Source organism: Physeter macrocephalus, chromosome 19, assembly GCF_002837175.3.
Source record: "Physeter macrocephalus isolate SW-GA chromosome 19, ASM283717v5, whole genome shotgun sequence".
Lineage (NCBI taxonomy): Eukaryota > Metazoa > Chordata > Mammalia > Artiodactyla > Physeteridae > Physeter > Physeter macrocephalus.
The window spans coordinates 37,581,262-37,599,570 of record NC_041232.1 but is presented as its reverse complement, the minus strand read 5'-3'; the positions used below and the strand labels follow the sequence as shown (position 1 = coordinate 37,599,570).

Here is an 18,309-nt window from a genome sequence, read left to right as displayed (position 1 = left end):
GCTTAAGTCATTTTGAAATACTTTTTGGTGGTGAACTCTATCTCTCTGACTTAGGCACAGCTCTGAGACTGGCCTACAGTGCTAGCTTCAGAAATGTCATATACACACAATGAAATCCATAAATCTAGTAAAAGCATTGAGGTGGAAAAGCATATTGCTAAATGTAAAAAAGGAAGCTGTAAACTGTATACCCTATGTTCCCACTTGTTTAAAAAGCCCATCCATATATTATTCACATACATGTTTTCGAATACATAGATGTTTTCTGGAGGATGTTTCTGCACATTTATAAAGATGCATACATGTAATAATTTCATTGACCCTCTTGTTTTGTCCTTTATTTTTATGCAATCAACGCTGAATGGTGTTTATAATGATAGTGGTAGTATTATTTAAACAAAAAGTCTCTCTTAGGACCTCAACCATGTGTCAACTGAAATAAAAACACACAATGTAGGACTTCCCCGGTGGCGCAGTGGTAAAGAATCCACCTGCCAAAGCGGGGGACACGGGTTCGAGTCCAGGAAGATCCCACATGCCACGGAGCAACTAAGCCCGTGAGCCACAACTACTGAGCCTGCACTCTAGAGCCCTGGAGCCACAACTACAGAAGCCCGCGCGCCTAGAGCCTGTGCTCTGCAACAGGAGAAGTCACGGCAGTAAGTCCACGCACCGCAATGAAGAGTAGCCACCCGCCCCCCTCCCCGCTCCCCCACCCCGTCCCGCTCACCGCAACTAGAGGAAGCCCATGGGCAGCAACGAAGACCCAACACAGCCAACAGTAAATAAATCTATATTTTTAAAAAAAACGCACAATGTAAAAGTTGTGAGTCAAGTTTTATTTGGGGACCTTACTGAGGACCATAGCCTGGGAGACAGCCTCTCAGAGAGCGCTGAGAAACTGCTCCAAAGAGGTAAGGGAGGAACCAAGATGTATGTGAACTTTTGTGCTTGGAAAAAAACTTGTAATCAAGCATAGAAAGATCACTGCTAATCACAAAGAACGGACATTTCAAGCTAATGATTTTAGTGCTTTTCTAAGTAAGGCAAGATGAAAGAATCTAGGGTCTTTGAAATTTTTCCTTAGCTACGTATCTTAGCTACCTAGTGGTCAGTATATCCGATGCACAGAACACTTCCAGTTTTTCTCCACCCTGAACTGCCCTCAGGGTGCACACATTAGCAACGGCAGTGGTTAAAGGCTTAACCCTTGTAGAATTGGGATGGCAGGCAACATTTTTTTTTCTTTACATGAGTGAAAACAATTTTCAGAGAAGAAGAAAATACACCATGATGTGACATAGATTATCCATAATGGTGGAATTATATATGACTTTTGTATTCTTGTCTGTAAACTTTTGTGTATTCTCAAAGTTTCCACCATGAGCATGGATTACTCTATCAGCAAAACAAATTTCTCTTCCAAATATGATAGTTTATTTTTAAAATATATTCTAGCCTTTCGGATATTGTCAAAGCTGTACAAAAAAACAGAACCAGAAAAAATATATATATCTAAAAGATCGTTTAGTTACTATTTTGGTGAATAGTAGACATAATTTGTTGGGTGTCAAAATTTCTGCCCATCCCAGAAATGTTTCATGTGGTGCTTAAAATTACCTTTATTCAAGTCAATTTATGTGTGTGTGTGTGTGTGTGTGTGTGTGTGTGTGTGTGGTACGCGGGCCTCTCACTGTTGTGGCCTCTCCCGTTGCGGAGCACAGGCTCCGGACGCGCAGGCTCAGCGGCCATGGCTCACGGGCCCAGCCGCTCCGCGGCATGTGGGATCTTCCCGGGAACGGGGCACGAACCCGTGTCCCCTGCATCGGCAGGCGGACTCTCAAACACTGCGCCACCAGGGAAGTTAATTATTTAGTAAAGGTTGTTTGTTTGTTTCCCCCATAAGGACTTTGCTAAAATTGGAAGGGTAACTAACCCACCAGGATCCAGGGAATACATTACAGAGCTAGTTCTTGAATTGGAATGTGAATTGGAACCACCAGAAGGGCTTGTTAAACTAAAAAGGGCAGCTTCATCCCCTAGGCTTTCTGATTCAGTGGGTCCAGGGTGGGACCCATAATTTGCATTTCTAACAAATTCCCAGGTGGTGGTTCTGCCAGCTGGTTCAGTGACAACAATTTGAGTATCTCTGCATGAAGCATACTACCTTATCATCAGCGAGAGCGCCAGGCACCTGAGAGCAAGCAGATGCATGAGGCCAGGGGGTCGTCATGGCTGAAGGTCCAGAGGGAATCCCTATCGTTTCAGTGCCCAGCCAGACAGGTGGACATTTCAGGGCTGAGGAGGTGGGGAGGCAAATCAGTAACTGAATCAGAGGCTTTGTAAAGTAGGGATGGGAATGTCACCTGCATCATGGTCCTACCTTCACTGGGTTTGTTCATTGCTACAGATGGATAGTCTTTTCATTGTAAACTGGCTTCCACTGTGCGGAGAAGAGATCCATACCTGCATTTCCTTACCTTCAAAATGGAAATGACTGATGCTTTTGAGTGGTTTTGTTTTTGTGTGTGTGTGTGTGTGTTACGAGGGCCTCTCACTGTTGTGGCCTCTCCCGTTGCGGAGCACAGGCTCCGGACGCGCAGGCTCAGCGGCCATGGCTCACGGGCCCAGCCGCTCCGCGGCACGTGGGATCTTCCCGGACCGGGGCACGAACCCGTGTCCCCTGCATCGGCAGGCGGATTCTCAACCACTGCGCCACCAGGGAAGCCCTTGAGTGGTTTTAATAATTAAATCTGAGGGAAAATGTTACCAGAAATACATATAACAAAAATAAGTGTAAAAAGATTATAATAAGTGTAAGGCTTAAAAACGTAGATCCTTCTTCTTTATCTTTGTGTTACTTCACTTCACCTAGAACTTAACGGACTCTGGTCCCACCTCTGGGTCAAACCTCCCCCCGGGCTGGTGGCGGACTCTTCTGACGTCCGCACGTTCCCTGCCACGCTTGGCTCCGCCAGCAGATGGTGCGGTTCTAGCGCTTTTCCAAAAGTGGGCTGAGAGAACAGAAAACAGAGATTGGGTAGCTCTGAGGCATCGTCCATAGCCACGCACCGCCCGTGGAGCTCTCGGATCACAACACTGTCAGGCCACTGCGTGGCGCCGCCCCCCGCTTTGCTAGAAGTGCCCAGGCATGGATTCCTTTTGGGTGACTGGGTTTGGAAGGAGAACTTGCTTAGGGTGCTAATTGGACCCGCTGAGAAGTGGGGTCTTAATTGGGAAGATAGTCCGCACGCAATCCCATGTGCTAAAACCTCGCCCACCGTCTCCAATCGACGAAAGACAAAAAGGGGAGAAAGGAGTTAAACCATCAAAACCACACGCCGTTCGGACAGCTCCAGAAGTATCCTACCCGGGCCGGTTTCCAAATGTTCAGGGGCCCGGGTCTGCGAGTCCCTGGCCTGAGGCTGCGCCCCCAAGCGCCGCAGGGCGGAGAAGTGCCAAGCTGGGACTGGGGAGGGCGCTGTGGGATCCGGCGGTCGGGTTCCGACTAGCCCCGTCCCTGTCCCGCTCCCCACCCCGGGCCGGCCCCGCCCCAGGACAGGTCTAGGGAGGGTCCAGGCTGTGCCGGCAGCGGCCCCACCCAGAAGTGGGAGGAGCCGACGACGCCTCCTTCCTTCCTGACCTGCGCATATAATCAGCCGCAGCTGGCGCTTGTTCCCTCCCTCAGCCGGCGCCGGACCCGGACAGACGCGGACGCCGAGCGGAGCCTGCTAGCCAACCCTCACGGACGTCTGCAGCCCGGCGCCACGGCAGCATGAATGCGTGCGGCCCGGCCCTCGGCCTCCTCCTGCTGCTGCTCTGCCCGACGCAGGTGAGTGGCCGCCGGCGACCCGGGCAGGCTGTGGGGGACGTGGTGAGGCCGCGAGGCGGGGAGGGCGGCGGGCTGTGCAGCGGCTCAGGCGCCCACGGCCCCAGAGAGGACCAGCCGCGGGTCCAGCGGGTCTCGGGGAAGTTGGTATAGCGATGGAGCCCCTGGAGGTCCCCACCAGCTCTCCGGTGCCTTTCTCCGGCCACGCAGTTTTCCCTGTGATCTGGAAGACGGTGGTAACTGGGGGCTGCTTGTTCGACCTGTTTGGAGCTCCTTTCACCTGTGGTCACCTCGTTTCTGGATTTAGGGTGTGGGGTGAAGAGAGGAGGAAGAAAATGGGCAGAGACGAAATAGGGTTTATATTATTTAACCTGCCTTTCTTCCCTTAATTCTGCCATATGCACGCGAATTCTTTGTAAATGTGTTTAGAAAAATCTGACCACTTTATTTCTTCTCCTCCTCCCCTAAAGGTGAAGGAGGGAGGGGAGATAAAGTTAGCAATCCGTCAGGCCCCAAATTGGAACAGCCCTAAGTACTTTACAGAAGGCAGCTTGGTCTTCTAAAGAGTGCAAGTTACCTCTTACCCACTCCCTTTACATCTCTAGAAGCTGAGGCCGACAGGTGCACGGGTTAATTGGATTTCGCAATACCAGCGGTGGAGAGGATGGGGCCTGGAACTCGCTGGGTCGGCTTTCCCCTGGTTGGGTAGAAGCCCTGGGCATGAGCGCCTCGCTGCTATTTGTGTGTCTACAGTTTTATCCTTTAAAACTGTGGGTGTCCGGAGGGATGTCTAAGGATTTAGTGCTGATTAAACCACATCCGGATGGGAATCCCAGGTTCTCGTGCCCACTCTCATAGGTGTGTCAGTGATGAGGGGGCAGTGAGTCCCAGGGGAAGGCAGATCAAGGGGTTTCCTGCACCAGAAAAAGCTCTCCTGAGACGTCTGCATAGTTCTTAGCAGGCGGGTAGGTGTGGCTGACCCGGGAAGGGCCTCCTGTATGTGCGTGTGGGCGTCACCAGGGGTGTGGGCTTGTGGAAGAGCACACACCTGGTGGGGAGAGGAGACAGAGAAAAGCAGGTTTCGGGGAGGTGCTTTGGAATGGGGTCAACCGGTAGACCGCCTGCTAGCTCTGTGGCTTTGGGCTCATTACTCTTTCAAGCCTAACTTTTTCTGAAGATAAGCAATACCTCATACGATTACTGAGGTCCCTCCATGCATAATGATGTTTGGAGAGACCGCATCACTGTAGTAAAAACTCAAGAAATAGCAGCAGTTATTTGCTTTGATAATACAGCTATTGAATTTCCCGAGTTTTAGGTTAGGATCTAACAGGCAGGCTTCACATGGTTAAGTAGCTTTAATTTATCTCTGAAATCCTTTTACCTCAAGGTAGCAGCCAGGGCTGATGGTAAATGAGTGCCTCTCCTCCTAGGACTTTTGGGATAGGTCAGAGGTTGGTCACCAGTTTCTTGCAAAACGCCTGGAAGCCTTGAGAAGGTTTGCAAATATGAACTGGAGACCCTCGTGTTGGTATTTTTGAGATTAGCTCCCTCATGTCTGCAGAGGCTTTCGGTACCTGCATTTCCTCACACCTGAAATGTGATGGGGGTTTCCGCTTTTAGAATTCTCACCAGTGATAAGCAGCTCGTCTGGGTTCAGTCTGAGCACCAGTAAAGTTCCGTCACGGAATTGCAGACTAGGTGTCCTTCATAAAGTCTGCAATAGCTTTGTGGGGTGGGGAATTTTTGCTTTCCTTAACTTTTAAGTTTTACAGATGATGAAATCACATTACTAAAACTTTGTGGTTTTTAAACCTTGTGCTCATCCAACTAATGTGTGCAGTTTTGAGAAGTAGTACACATCCCTCCTGACTGTAATATTTATAAGCTTTTTCTTGAGGGACTTGCACCATAATGAGGCCTGGGTAGGAATTAAGCCATTAAAACTGCTTTTCCTGAGGAGATCGGGAATGGGTTAATCTTTCAGCCTGAGAGCATTGAAGAATAACTTTCTGAAATTGGAGCGAATGTGGGTAATCTTCCCCAGTCTCTCCCATTCCTTGATTATGCTGTGATCAGTTATTTTACTAACATAAGTAATCAAGGGAAAATGAGGCTTTTTATTATTAGCAAGTGGGCAGAAAGAAAACGCCTTGCTGAATAGGTCTTTGTATTCCTTCAGTGTTTGTCATATTACCCAGAACAAAGAATCCTCTTTCCTGGGTAACCCTTCCCCTCCCTCCACTCCTCCTAAAAGGAATGCTTTTCAGGGGTGTTTTACAGATGACACATTACCTGTGCGGAAGCCTGGAGCGGGCCGTCTCTAACCTGATCTCAGGTGCGTCGTCCGCTCTTTCACCCACAGATCTGTGAAGGGCGCCAGCTCTCCAGCCAAATAAACCACTTGCTGTCAAAACCCTGCCCATCTTCCAAGGCCCAGTTCAAAAGTATCTTCATCTGTGACATTGTTATTCTGTTCCCCCAACTAGAATGCCTTCCCTCTGAAGTTCTCAATCTTTGTTTAAACTGCTGCAGCAGCAGCAGCGTTTATGGCCTGGCACAAGACTTGGAGTTGAAAGACCTGGTGTGGGTCTTGACTCTTCCTCTTACCAGGAGTGATCTTGGGCATAGGCAGTCTCCTCCTCTGTAAAATGGGGTTAACAACTTCGCCTGCTTCTCAGGGTGCTTGTGGAAAGACAGAGAAATATTGTTTGAATTGAACTAACATGCTGCACGCTCCTTGAGGGCAAGAACTATATTTTAGCATCTCCAGCATGGCCTGAATCAACAAATCATTGGGCCTTCATGGATTTGGGTGAGAGGATAAGATCGGTGAGGCATTCAGAGGCTAGTAGAGATCAGAATTGGATTTGCATTTGTTGTCTGGGTGATTGCAAAGATCAACAGTGGCCCGACAGGCTTCCCTTTGCTTGGAACATGCTTGTTATTTTCAGTCTTTAGAATATTTGCTTTGGCAGGAAAACTTTAAAACACACACACACACACACACACACACACACACACAGACCCAAAAACCTCCTGCTCTCTCTGATACAAGTGTGCTCTTGGGGGATTTGAGAGGGAATCTTTAGAATTGGGCCACAGAGGAGCTCAAATTACCGTCATTCAGTAATTTCGTAAATGTGAAGTGAGTGCAGTGTAGGATACAATAGTAGATCGAAAGAATCACCTAGCCAGAAAGTGGTCTGTCTATAAACTGTAAAGTGCTATGTAAAAGTTAGTAGTTACTATCCCTGTCTTGTTCATAGTTGATGGGAGGAAGAGTGGATACATAAAAAAATTACAAGGCAAAGAAAAGTGTGCTCTAATAAAGGGACAGAGTGTGATTGGGAGTCCATTTTTGAGCTGAGTGTTGGAGGGTGAATTAATGCTTACCAGGCGGATGAAAGGAAAACGAGAAAATGGGGGGAAAGTTACCCAGTTGTTACTAAAAACCATTAAACTGTACACTTCAACGGTGAATTTATGGTATGTAAATTATCTCAGAATTTTTAAATGGCATCCTGGATTACAAGAGACTAAGGAAAAAGGAATTACCTAATTTTTGCATAGTACTCCATTGCGATGACACCTCTGGTCTTGTTTTAACCTCCCAAGACTCCTTAAGATAGGTGTGATGCTGTTTTTCCTGTTTTACAGATGTGGATATTAAGGCTGAAGTTTGTCTCAAGGTCATAGTTGGTAAATGGCAGACTGGGGCTTGAGCCACTGTCTTCTGACTTCTGGGCTCTACTTTATTCAAATTCAGAATATTGCTGCCAGATTATTCATATTTAGCAAGCTCCATTGAATGGGTGTTTAGCAGATGTTCTGCTTGGCCAGTGACATTCAAGGCATGTTCCTGGCTCCAGTGTGGCTTCTCCAAAAGCCCGTGATAGATCAGGGGTGGATTTAGCCTACTGGTCTGACCCTTGGTTCAATTGTCACGTTGTGTGAACATTCCTTAGGAAAAAAAATGTGGACAGTATACACCTCCATCCACTTTCATGGTTTTGATTTAGCCTTGTGGCTTTTGGATTATTTTTCAATCTCGTGAGTGCGGGAGCTCAGAAATGTCTAAGACTAACTAATAGTGTGACCTTGGGCAAGTCAGTTAAAGTGCAAGCTGGAGGGGTTATCTGTAAAGTGAAGGTTGCCTGAGCCCATCTGACTCGAAAAATATATCTAAAATACCCATCTAAAGGCGTGCCTGGTGCTCACACAAATTATCCTTTGTTACGTGGGTACGTTTACCCCAGGTTGGCCGTAAAACAGAGTTCTAGAGAATTCCGTCAATAAAAGTCAGAGCAGACCAGCCTCCACCCCAAATGTCCTGTCATATTTGTTTGGTCTGCATACCTGACCCCAAAGGACACAGCAGGCAGCTTAATCTCTGGACAGGATTCTCTGGGCCACCGCCTCCTGGGTTTTCCTGACTGGCCAGGCCAGCCACTCAGCTCCACCCCTCGCCAGAGCTGCAGCTGGGTGTGTCTCCAGCTTCCGTCGTGAGCTTTACTCATCCAGGACAGCAGCAGAGGTGAGGGGACCAGGCCCTGCACTGCATCTGCGTGGGATGGCCAGGGACAGGCCTGGGGCTGGGGACAGTAACTGGTCCTGAGAAAGTGAGTCAGGACTTGACAGCTGCCTAGAGTTGTATGTAAATGGTAGTCATTAGTCCTGCAGGTGAACAGGGCTGTGTGGAAAGAGGGACACCTGTGTAGGATGATAGTGGAGAGGACAGCCCATCCCTAGCATATTGTCACAATCTGAGGATACGTCCGTGTACAAGCTGAGCTGAAGTTTGAACAGTGCAGCAGCTGGCGGGGTGGGCGTGGGGGTGAATAGGAGGGAGAATGCTTAACTTGGCGTTCAAAATCTTCTTTCTCATTACTGGTTTTGTCACTTATGAGCCATGTGACCTCAGAGAATCCTCTCTGAGCTCCAGTTTCCTTACCTGTAAAATTCTGTGATACTACTCCATGGGGTGTCTGAGAAATAAACGAGGCAGTGAGGGAGAAATCACTCAACTTTGTGCCTGGCGCTCGGTTGATGTTCATCAAGCGTTTGAACATGAGTTAAGATTCAGCCTGGAGTATAGAATTCTGTTGCTGATGTTCAGGGCTTCTCCATGTGATAAGATGTGCTTTCAGGGAGCTCCCAATTAGAGTCTGTTTAGCAGCTGCTAGAGTAGCAGAAGAGGCATTTTTTTTTTTTTTAACTTTCCTGAACTATTCCTATTACTATTGAAAGGTGCTTCCCTGTGCAGTCATATAGCCAATAATTAAACTCTAGAGCATGTTGTGAAATAACCATATTGCCTGACCTTTAAAAGCAGAGATGGCCTAGGCTTGTAACTGCTAAATTCTGGGTTAAAGCCAACGCAACTTCTTACATAATCCAGTCAAGCTCCTTTAACTCATCTTGTACGTTTTGATAGTTTCTGAATCAGTGAACACTGGATGAGCTACTACAGAAAATTTCAAAGGAAGTATAACACCTGGGCTCTGCCCTTTAGGATTCTGTGGTCCTAGAGGGCAGTCGAGACAAAGGCAAGAAAATACTCTTGCAACCTCTGCCTTCATGCACAACTTTGTGATTCTCATAAATTCTCCTTGATCTTAGAGCAGGAGCCAGCAAATTATGACCTGGCTAGAGCCTGTAGTTGTGGATAGTTTTCTTGGGACACACCCACGCCCATCTTTTACCCATTGTCTGTGGTTACTTTTGAGCTACAGCAGACAAGGTTGAGTATGTAGCACAGAGACCTTAGGGCCCACAAACCTATCATATTTAATATTTGGCCCTCTAAGGAAAAACTTTATCCACTGCGTCTTGGTGGATCCCCAGGGGAGCTTGTGGAATGTAAGTCACAGAGAAATGGTTCGCCTGAGCTCTGGGTGCAGGACACCTGCTGACTCGGATGCCCATGAGCACCAGCCAGGTGCTGCCTGGGGCCAACCTGCCTCTGCCCCAGATCAGCTCACCCGACGGGGGAGCACCATGACCAGATCCAGGTGATAGGAGTCAGAGTTAAATTTAGTGGAGGCAGTGCGTCTTGGGTGAGGCTTGTAAAAAGGGAGGCCGTTCCAAGATTGCGGGGTGCGGGGGGACTGAAATGTGTGGAGAAAACAAGGGACAGCAGACAAGGGCTGGAGTCCGGCCTTGGGGACCCCGATAAATACAGCTACAGGCAGTTCAGGTAGAGTCAACAGCCAGTCACGGAGGGTAGTAGAGATTGTGTACAAGTTACTGCATTTGTGTGTTTGCGTGGATACATCTCTACAGGTTTGCCTGTGGGAGGGAATTGAAAGCCCGGAAGACCTAGATCTAATAAGTTAGCATTGGTTAAATCTGAGGAATGGGGTGGCAGTGGAGAGGTAAAGGGGGAGCTTCCAGTGTTATCTCATATACACCTGTAACGTTTGAATATTTGTGATGGGTGGGTGCTCTGTAATTAAGGAAAATAAAATCTACACTCATTTAACATTTTAGGAATCGGTCAAATGTTTAAATGCTTAAATAAGACAGTTCTTGTGGTCATGAATAGCTCTGTAAGACTGGTCGGTGCCCATGAGATGAACTGTGAAGAATTATCATTCTTTGGACTTGTCCCCCCCGCCCGACCCCAAGTGGAGCTTTGGCAACACCTGTTATTAGAGACTCTAGCTGTGTCGCATGACACTCAGACCCATGGTGTTTCAACTGACGGTCACCCTTCTCTGTTCAATCTCAGTATAACCAAGAACGTGCTCTCTGCAGTCCTTGCCACTGGGCTTTTCTCTTACATGATGAAGGGCATCCGAGCTCATGTTTTGTGATAAAATACACATAAAATCGACTGTTTTAAGTTAAAGTACCGTTCAGGGACATTAGGTACATCACATGTTGTGCAACTACCACCACCGTCCATCTCTGGAGCTGAGCTCACATGCAGTCTGGTGCCCTTTGGGCTCTGGCAGACCTCCAGCCTTGGTGGGTTTATTTCAGTATCGGGCAGGATATGTCCATCCCCAGGTGAGTATCATTGGTGTGAAGTCAGCACCAGTTGTTCTTGCATCAGAGTGAAGGCAGCTTTCACCCAGACACCTTGCTTCCCTGAGAAAGCAAGTACGTGGCCTGTACCTGAGCCCTTGCTTGCTCGGCGTGCCCTTGGTCTTGGTGTCGGCTTGTGCTGCCCTGACATTCCAGGAAATCTTCCAGGGATCTTGAGGTGAGCCGTTGTCTTCGTTGATAAAGTCCGACCGCTGTGCCGTGGTGCTTTGGAGCCTGGAGACCCCAGTTGTTCGGATGTCAGCTAGGTTCTTGACGGGCTGCATAGATGAGCTCGGCCTAGTCAGTGGTCCGCTGAGGAGTGACCCTCTTGCAGCATAAGGAGTAAGAGCTCCAGCTTCCAAACCAGCCAGGCCTTGGGTAGGGTCTGGCTCTGCCGTTCTCAGATGTGGCCTCAGATGGGTCACTTTACCTGTGTAACCCTCAGTCTCCTCATATGTGAAATGGTGTTATTTTAGTGCCAGCCTCACAGATCTGCTGCGGGATTGAGGTGACAGGGGCATCCTTATCCAGTGCCTGGGCGCCGTGGGCGTGGTGTACTCCCATGGGAACAGACCACGTGGTGGGAGGTGATGAGGTGGACAGAGGATGGCTTGTGGGCTCGCAGGGAGGGGGTCGGGAGGGAAGGGGTGAGGGAGGCTGCACCGGCGAGGCTTCCCGGGAGGTTGGTGGGAAAGGTACCTGGGCCTGAGCCCCTGATGAAGAGGGCCTGGCGATGGAGGAAAGACTGGTTTCCTTTTGAGCACCTGGGCTGTGCAGCAGGTGGTTGGAGGTGCAGCTGGAGAGGAGTTGGGGGTGGTCTGACTGAGCGGGGTGGTGAAATGGAGCAGCCTTCATGGGCAGGAGCAGGTGAAGGGACCAACACAGAGATGAGGTTGAACACGTGGATGAGGAGGAGGCCAGGTGGTGGAGGTCCCCAGCGGGGCTCGGCACCAGCCAGGCCTGCGGTTGAAGGAGATGCTTGGGTTTCAGCTGTAGGTGAGCCGAGGGGAGGCAGGGAGAGAGACTCGAGGTGGGGAAGAGGCCTCCCCACCTGTGGAGCCGTGTGAGTGAGTGTACAGGTGCACAGGCCTGCACAAGGGATGGGTGATGGACCCCCTTGAGGGAGGACCTTAATTATAGGGTTATTATATCTTATTGAGAGTCTGTTTCTGGAACTAGAATGATCTGGTTTGAATCCTGGCTCTGCTGCTTTTGGACAAGTTATTTAGCCTCTCTGCCTCTGTTTGCTCATCTGTAAATTGGGCATAATAGCACCTCCCAGGACTTCCCTGGCGGTCCAGTGGTTAAGACTCTGCGCTTCCACTGCAGGGGGTGCGGGTTCCATCCCTGGCTGGGGAACTAGGATCACGCATGCTGTGCGGTGTGGCCAAAAAAAAAAACTTCCCTCGTGCATTTGTTGTAAGGATTCATTGGGTTAATACGTAAGAACAGTTAAAACAGTGCCTGGCACACAGCGAGTGGCCTGTGAGTACCTTTGGGCCCCTCCGGTTCATGCTTCTTTAGGTAGGTGACTTGGGAAAGCAAACCTGAGAGCAGTGACTCAAGCCCAGGTTTTTCCTGGCCCCAGAGAAACCACGAGCAGTTTATTTTCTTCAGGTCTTTGGATCCTCTTTGGTGAGGTCCCAGATAGTTGGAAGACATTAAGAATAATTCCTTACGTTTGAGTGGTAGTGCTTTCTAGCTTCCTAAGCACTTCCTCCTCTATTCCCGCATTCAGTGTTCACACCAGAACTGTAACGTAAGCGGGGTTATGAGTGCAGTTCACAGGTGGGAACTCCAGGTGCAGCCGGGCTCAACATTTATTGAGGAACCCAGGACTCCTGATCTCCCGCCCCTCAAGCTCAACCCTCAGCCCTTCCTCCCTACCCCCTCACCCCATCTCTTCTACTTGGTCGGTGGAAACAACTTTGCTTTGAAACAAATGGTGTAGATTATAAAGGATGATCTTGTAAATAGGGACCAAAGAGCAGTGGGTTATCTTTATTTTCCCATAGAGTGCTAAGTGCTGAGGAAGGGGAACTTAGACTCGGGATGCCCGTCCTGTTAGTCATGCCGGAGTTGCGGTTTTATGACTAGATTCCTGCCACTCCTGTGGGTGACTCGCCAGAGTGCCCCCTGGCCGGGACCTGCCTGTCCTGTTGGTCTGTTGAGAATTCTGCGAGGGGGAGTCTAAGGGAGGGGTCCCTTGTATGTAAATTACGGGTCAGTATCACCAGTTGTCATCCCTCCTTAGTTTATTTGCCTTTTCAAACTTCAGTAGATGGATAATGACCTTTTAGTGGGAAACCCAGAGTTTTGGAAAGAGCAGTACTTTCTCTAGATTCGCGAGGTTTATGGACATAATTCTGAGTCTTTTTATATAGAAATGGTGGAATTTTGCAACTTCTTGCCAAAGGTTTGGGATATGGCGTTGTTAAATGCTTGTTGCTTCCTCATTTGTATAATTTCCCTTCCTTGTGGCCTAAACATATGACTTTTAATGCAACAAGGTATGGTAAGTCATAATTTCTGTTTTAAAATATCTGAAGAATGAATTCAGAGACAAGTCATTTGGGCCCTTAGATTTCCCCTCAACACCCCTCAACCTCCTGCCTGTTTTTCCTTTCATGTTTTCAGGGCCTGTTGTGGGATTTGTGTCTTGATGCCGGCGACCAACACAGCCCAGCTTAACTCCTTGCGGTGTGCGGCCCATGTGCCACCGCCCCTGGAGAGAATTCACTCTCTTGCTTCTATGCTGATTGTTTTTAAATGGCTTTTCCACCAGGTACCTTGGGATCCATGGTTGCTTCTCCACAGTCCCTGTTTCCCTACATGATAGCTAATTGCAAGGTCACGCCGGCCGTGACCCTGGCCAGCTTGGTGGAGCTCGGTGGCCTTGCTGTTGGGATGAGTCACATGGTGCCCTCCTCCCCCCAACCCCACTGCCGTGTGACTCTCACGTGGGGAATAGGAGTGGCTCTTGAGAAATCTTTACACAAGAGGTTTTATATTTTTAAGATTCTGAGGTGATTTTCCTTAAAGTGAGCACATTTCTTGCCTTTTACTTAAATCTCAAGGACAAGGTATTCATTCTTGCTCCTCCTCCTTACGGTCTTTTCTTCACATTACTCATGGTGTGCTGATATTAATTAACCTTAACAGGTACGCAAATGATCTTTCATTATTTAGACCTGACACAGTTCCTTATACAGATGTGCAGAAATAGAGCCTTAGTAATCACAGACTCACATACTATCTTGCTTTCTTCTACACTGATTGTTAGTGACTCTTATGTAGAACTGTGGCTTCCTCTTATTCATAAATAATCTAGCAGGAAGTAGAAATCATGTAAATAAGGAATTTCTATTACCTCCTTCGCTGACTGACTTGACAAGTCCATTTTGGTCTGTTTTAATTAATATTTGTCAAAATGTTAAACTAACCAGTGCCTCCTGCTGTTACTTGGCTTTGCAGGTAACCTTGGAATCTTCTGTGAATGGGGCTTGAGTGGATGCCCTTTGCTGTTGAACTTTGTGTTATCCCTGTGGCCCTAATGAAGCAAGTTTTGGGTTGACTTTTGTAGGTATTTTCACAGTCCTGTGTTTGGTATGGAGAGTGTGGAATTGCATCTGGAGATAAGAGGTACAATTGCAGATATTCTGGGCTGCCAAAGCCATTGCCAGAGGATGGCTATGACCTGGTGCAGGTGAGTTAGTTGTCTTGGGCGTTGGGAACACAAAATGCTAATCAGAGGTCCTCTGCAATTATACCTTAAATATTATCGTGGGGTGGGGATAGAGATGAAGTGAATGGGATTTTCTTATCCCAAACTCTTATCTGTAGCACAAAGAAGATAACATAACTCCAGAGGCGTAATTTTGGGAGGCTGACTATACCTTGCTCATAAAGTTTCCCATTATCAGGTTACTACTTAGGGACTGATCTTGGTACCTCAGATGTTGCTTTAGCAGCTTCTTCAAAGTACACTCAAAGTTAACTCTTTTTGTTCCTAGATTTCAGGACTTGAGTGGATGAGGCTGCTAAGTGGCTGTGACTCCCTTGTCCTCTGTTCACTTTAGTGATTCCTCCGGTTTCCACCAAGAGCCTGTGAACTTTGGCTGCTACCAGGAATCTGTTTCCTGTTGTCTCTTTCACCATCCCTGATACACAGGGATATTAGAAAAGAACTGGAAAAAATCCAGGTGGAAAGACTGGTCTTAGAGGCTGCAGTCGACATGGTAGTGGGTCACCTGGACTTACTCCTTTCATCAGAATTATTAAAGGCATTCGACATTCCCTGGAGTGACTGATGGAAAGAGTAAATAGCATGCTGGTTAAACTTAACCAGATAACCTAAAAAGAGGTAAAATGATTGTCAAGGGAGGAAAGTGAGCTTCCCAATTAGAAAAAAAAAAATTAAAATGCCTCTACTGCCTCTACTTTTGTGACTCCCTAGTTATAAACAGTAAATCTGATAGCCTTTTAAAAGAATTCTGCAAGCACTTTGCATATAGGTGTCTCACCCTTGTGTACCTAAAAAGGGCGATATGAATAAAATGGTCTTACATTTGAGGAATGCTTGTCCTTATTCAACTGTGCTCCTCTGATGTCCGTGCTTTCTCACCCAAAAGGAACTCTGTCCAGGGTTCTTCTTCGGCAACGTCAGTCTTTGCTGTGATGTTCAGCAGCTTCGGACACTGAAAGACAAGCTGCAGCTGCCTCTGCAGTTTCTGTCCAGGTGGGTTGACCGCCAGGCATGCAGGAAAAATGAATTTAAAAGTTAGTTCTTGTTTTAAGAATGCTATCTTATGACTTCTCAGAAATAAACAGTAACTTCTGATAAAGTAATAATTATCAGACTCAGTTCTCTCTTTACATTCAGAGTTGCTACTTGGTTTTCCTCTGAGATGTCTTCATCCCAAAGGGGACCTGCACTGGGGTCTGGGTCCTTTCAGACTTGAGCCCCTTCGCACTGTGGGGAGGAGAGGGGTTCCTGCCCATTTCTCTGACCTGAGACCCTCCTCTGTGCAGTCCTCTGCATTGCCTCCCTCCCCTGCTTTGTGCGTGGTTCTCTCTTCCTATGGTGACCCAGGCCTCGGTAGAGCCAGCCTTTGGTAACTGCTCAAAGCTTGTTTTGGCAGAGTCAGCTGGTTTTGTCAAAATTAGTTTGCCATCCAGTGTGTTCTGTGTGACCGGGGCAGTGAAAAGGGCTTCATAATACACGTTCTCTAAGTTTACCCAGCAGTTCTAGAATGTGCAGAAGAACGAACTGGTGGTGGTCTTTAGAACAGCACATTGAGCACCCTGATAAAGGCGGATGGGAAGGACATGTGCTTCTCTGTGCAGGTGTCATTGCAGGTGACAGGGCACAAGGCGGTGTCCACTGGGAAGCCTTGCTTCTTCTCAGATTTTCAATCGGCAATATAGAGTAGAAAACCATCTATAAATTGTTCTCTGAGGACAACAAACAATATAATAGGTCAAAAAGTTGAGACTCTAATCAGGCCAGCTTATCTTGCGGAAGGAAGCCTAGTGGATGTTGCTGTAGCCAGATTGGAGCTGTCAGTTAGCCAAAATACATTTATTTAGCACCTGCTCTACGTGAAGTATTAGGGCGTAAACATCAAAAGCTAACCAAGTTTTCCCCGTGTTGTCAGAGGTAGCAAAGCTTTATTTATAATCGCAAACAGTGAGATGCTAGTATGGAATACTATGCAGCTGTCCAAACTGATGATTGTAGAGATTAAATGGAGTAACATAGAAAGAGGTTTGTAATTTATGGGAATTGCACCCCAGGAGCGAATTCTGTTTGAATGGTGTAATTGTCGTTCCTGTTTGTCACAGTAAAGCACGGAACTCCTGAAAGCAAGTCATTGTGGGTGTCTGCTCCTTCACTAGGCCAGAGGCTTTGAAGGCTGGGACCACACCTTCCTTGTTCTGTGTCGCGTGTGGTCGTCTGGATGGGTTCAGAATAGAAAGCAGTCTTGATTGGTCTTGTTGCAAGAATGCAGGTCTGATGAAGCAATAGCTTTTGCAGATAATGATGAACCAAAGAGGAGAGAGAGGTCTTTTGCCACATATCTAGCCAACATTAGAAGCTTAAACTTTGAACCTGGAAGACAGCAGACAGTTGTGGTTCTTACGAAAACCCGGGTGCTTCTGAAATGCATGCAGCCAGAGGACACCACTGCTGTTCTCTTTATCTTCTCATGTCACGGGGAAATCCTCTTGTGTTTAGAGAGAGCCTAGGATTATCTGGGGATCGGAAGAGAGCCCTTCAGTAGGTTATAAGATGAAAACTAATGTGTAAATCTCATTTTTTCCCTTTTTTCTTCTCAGTCAGAATTGTCACCATGATGCTTCTAAGTCCTTCTAACTTCAAGACAGAGAAAACATGTCTGAATTATAAAGTGCAGAATTCAGAGAGCATTTGTCTCTTTTTGAAATTACATCTGGGTAGCACAAATGTAGTAATTAGGGCAGTTTCTAGAGAGGTGTCTTTATTTTAACATGAGGTTTTAGGTTTGGAATTGCTGGGTTTAATATGTCCTCATGGTAATCCATTTGCCATTTTACAATAAATTTTAAACATTCTTTGTCTATTTTAAATCATCTTTTTGCTGGCCCTATTATCTGTGAAATCATACAGAGTAGATTACTTTTCCTTTTAGATGTCCATCCTGTTTTTATAACCTAATGAACCTGTTTTGTGAGCTGACATGTAGCCCTCGACAAAGTCAGTTTCTGAATGTTACAGCAACGGAAGATTATGTTGATCCTGTTACAAACCAGACAAAAACAAATGTAAAAGAATTACAATGCTATGTTGGAGAGAGTTTTGCCAATGGTAGGTAAACTTTTAAATTATTCCTCTTTTATATTTGGTATCAGGACAGTGGATCAAATTGTCCCTTTTTGTTGTCCTGTCAACTCTGTGAACATGACAGTTTTTACTTCCATTGGCCTTGAAATGTGAGTTGTTGCTTTGCTTGTATCCTGGGACTTGAGCTACAACCTTTTATACAATCTCCTTAAAGTATTTGCTTTAACCCCTTCCTAAGTGTAAGTTCCCACATGGAAATTTTTAGTATGTGCAAGCTTATTTCTATACATTTTAAAAACCATTGGAACTTTGGTTCTAGTGGACATGAAAGGCATAACTTCATGAATTACTGCAAGACTGAGGAGATGGGGTGGAAGGTAGAACTAGTTGGCAGAGGAGAGATTTTTGACTCTGAAGAAACAGATCACGAGAAGGGAAAGTAAGCAGGTGTAACAAATAGGAGAAAGGGTACCCCAGCAACTAGAAATCATAGAACAATCTGAAAAAGACCATGTCGTGTTTGTTGAAAATGACTGAAATGAAAGAATTCTAAAAGAATAGGACACTAAGGAAAAAGAATGAACAGATTAGAAGTAGAACTATAGGGCTTCCCTGGTGGCGCAGT

The 18,309-nt window shown here is 47.0% G+C and overlaps 1 protein-coding gene across 2 annotated transcripts in view; it reads left to right on the top strand.

Moving 5' to 3' along the window:
* Positions 1-3,662: 3,662 nt before the first annotated feature.
* The window catches only part of NPC1 (NPC intracellular cholesterol transporter 1), a 47,442-nt gene continuing 32,795 nt past the window's right edge, over positions 3,663-18,309 (top strand). Inside the window, exons 1-4 of one of the 2 annotated variants that reach the window (XM_007127207.3) lie at positions 3,663-3,832; positions 14,445-14,567; positions 15,493-15,599; positions 17,533-17,708. In XM_007127207.3, coding sequence (XP_007127269.2) covers positions 3,776-3,832; positions 14,445-14,567; positions 15,493-15,599; positions 17,533-17,708 — 463 coding nt within the window. In that variant the 5' untranslated portion in view covers positions 3,663-3,775. Of the gene's footprint in view, positions 3,833-14,335; positions 14,568-15,492; positions 15,600-17,532; positions 17,709-18,309 lie in introns of both variants that reach the window. The other variant, XM_028480547.2, reaches the window with a different exon arrangement.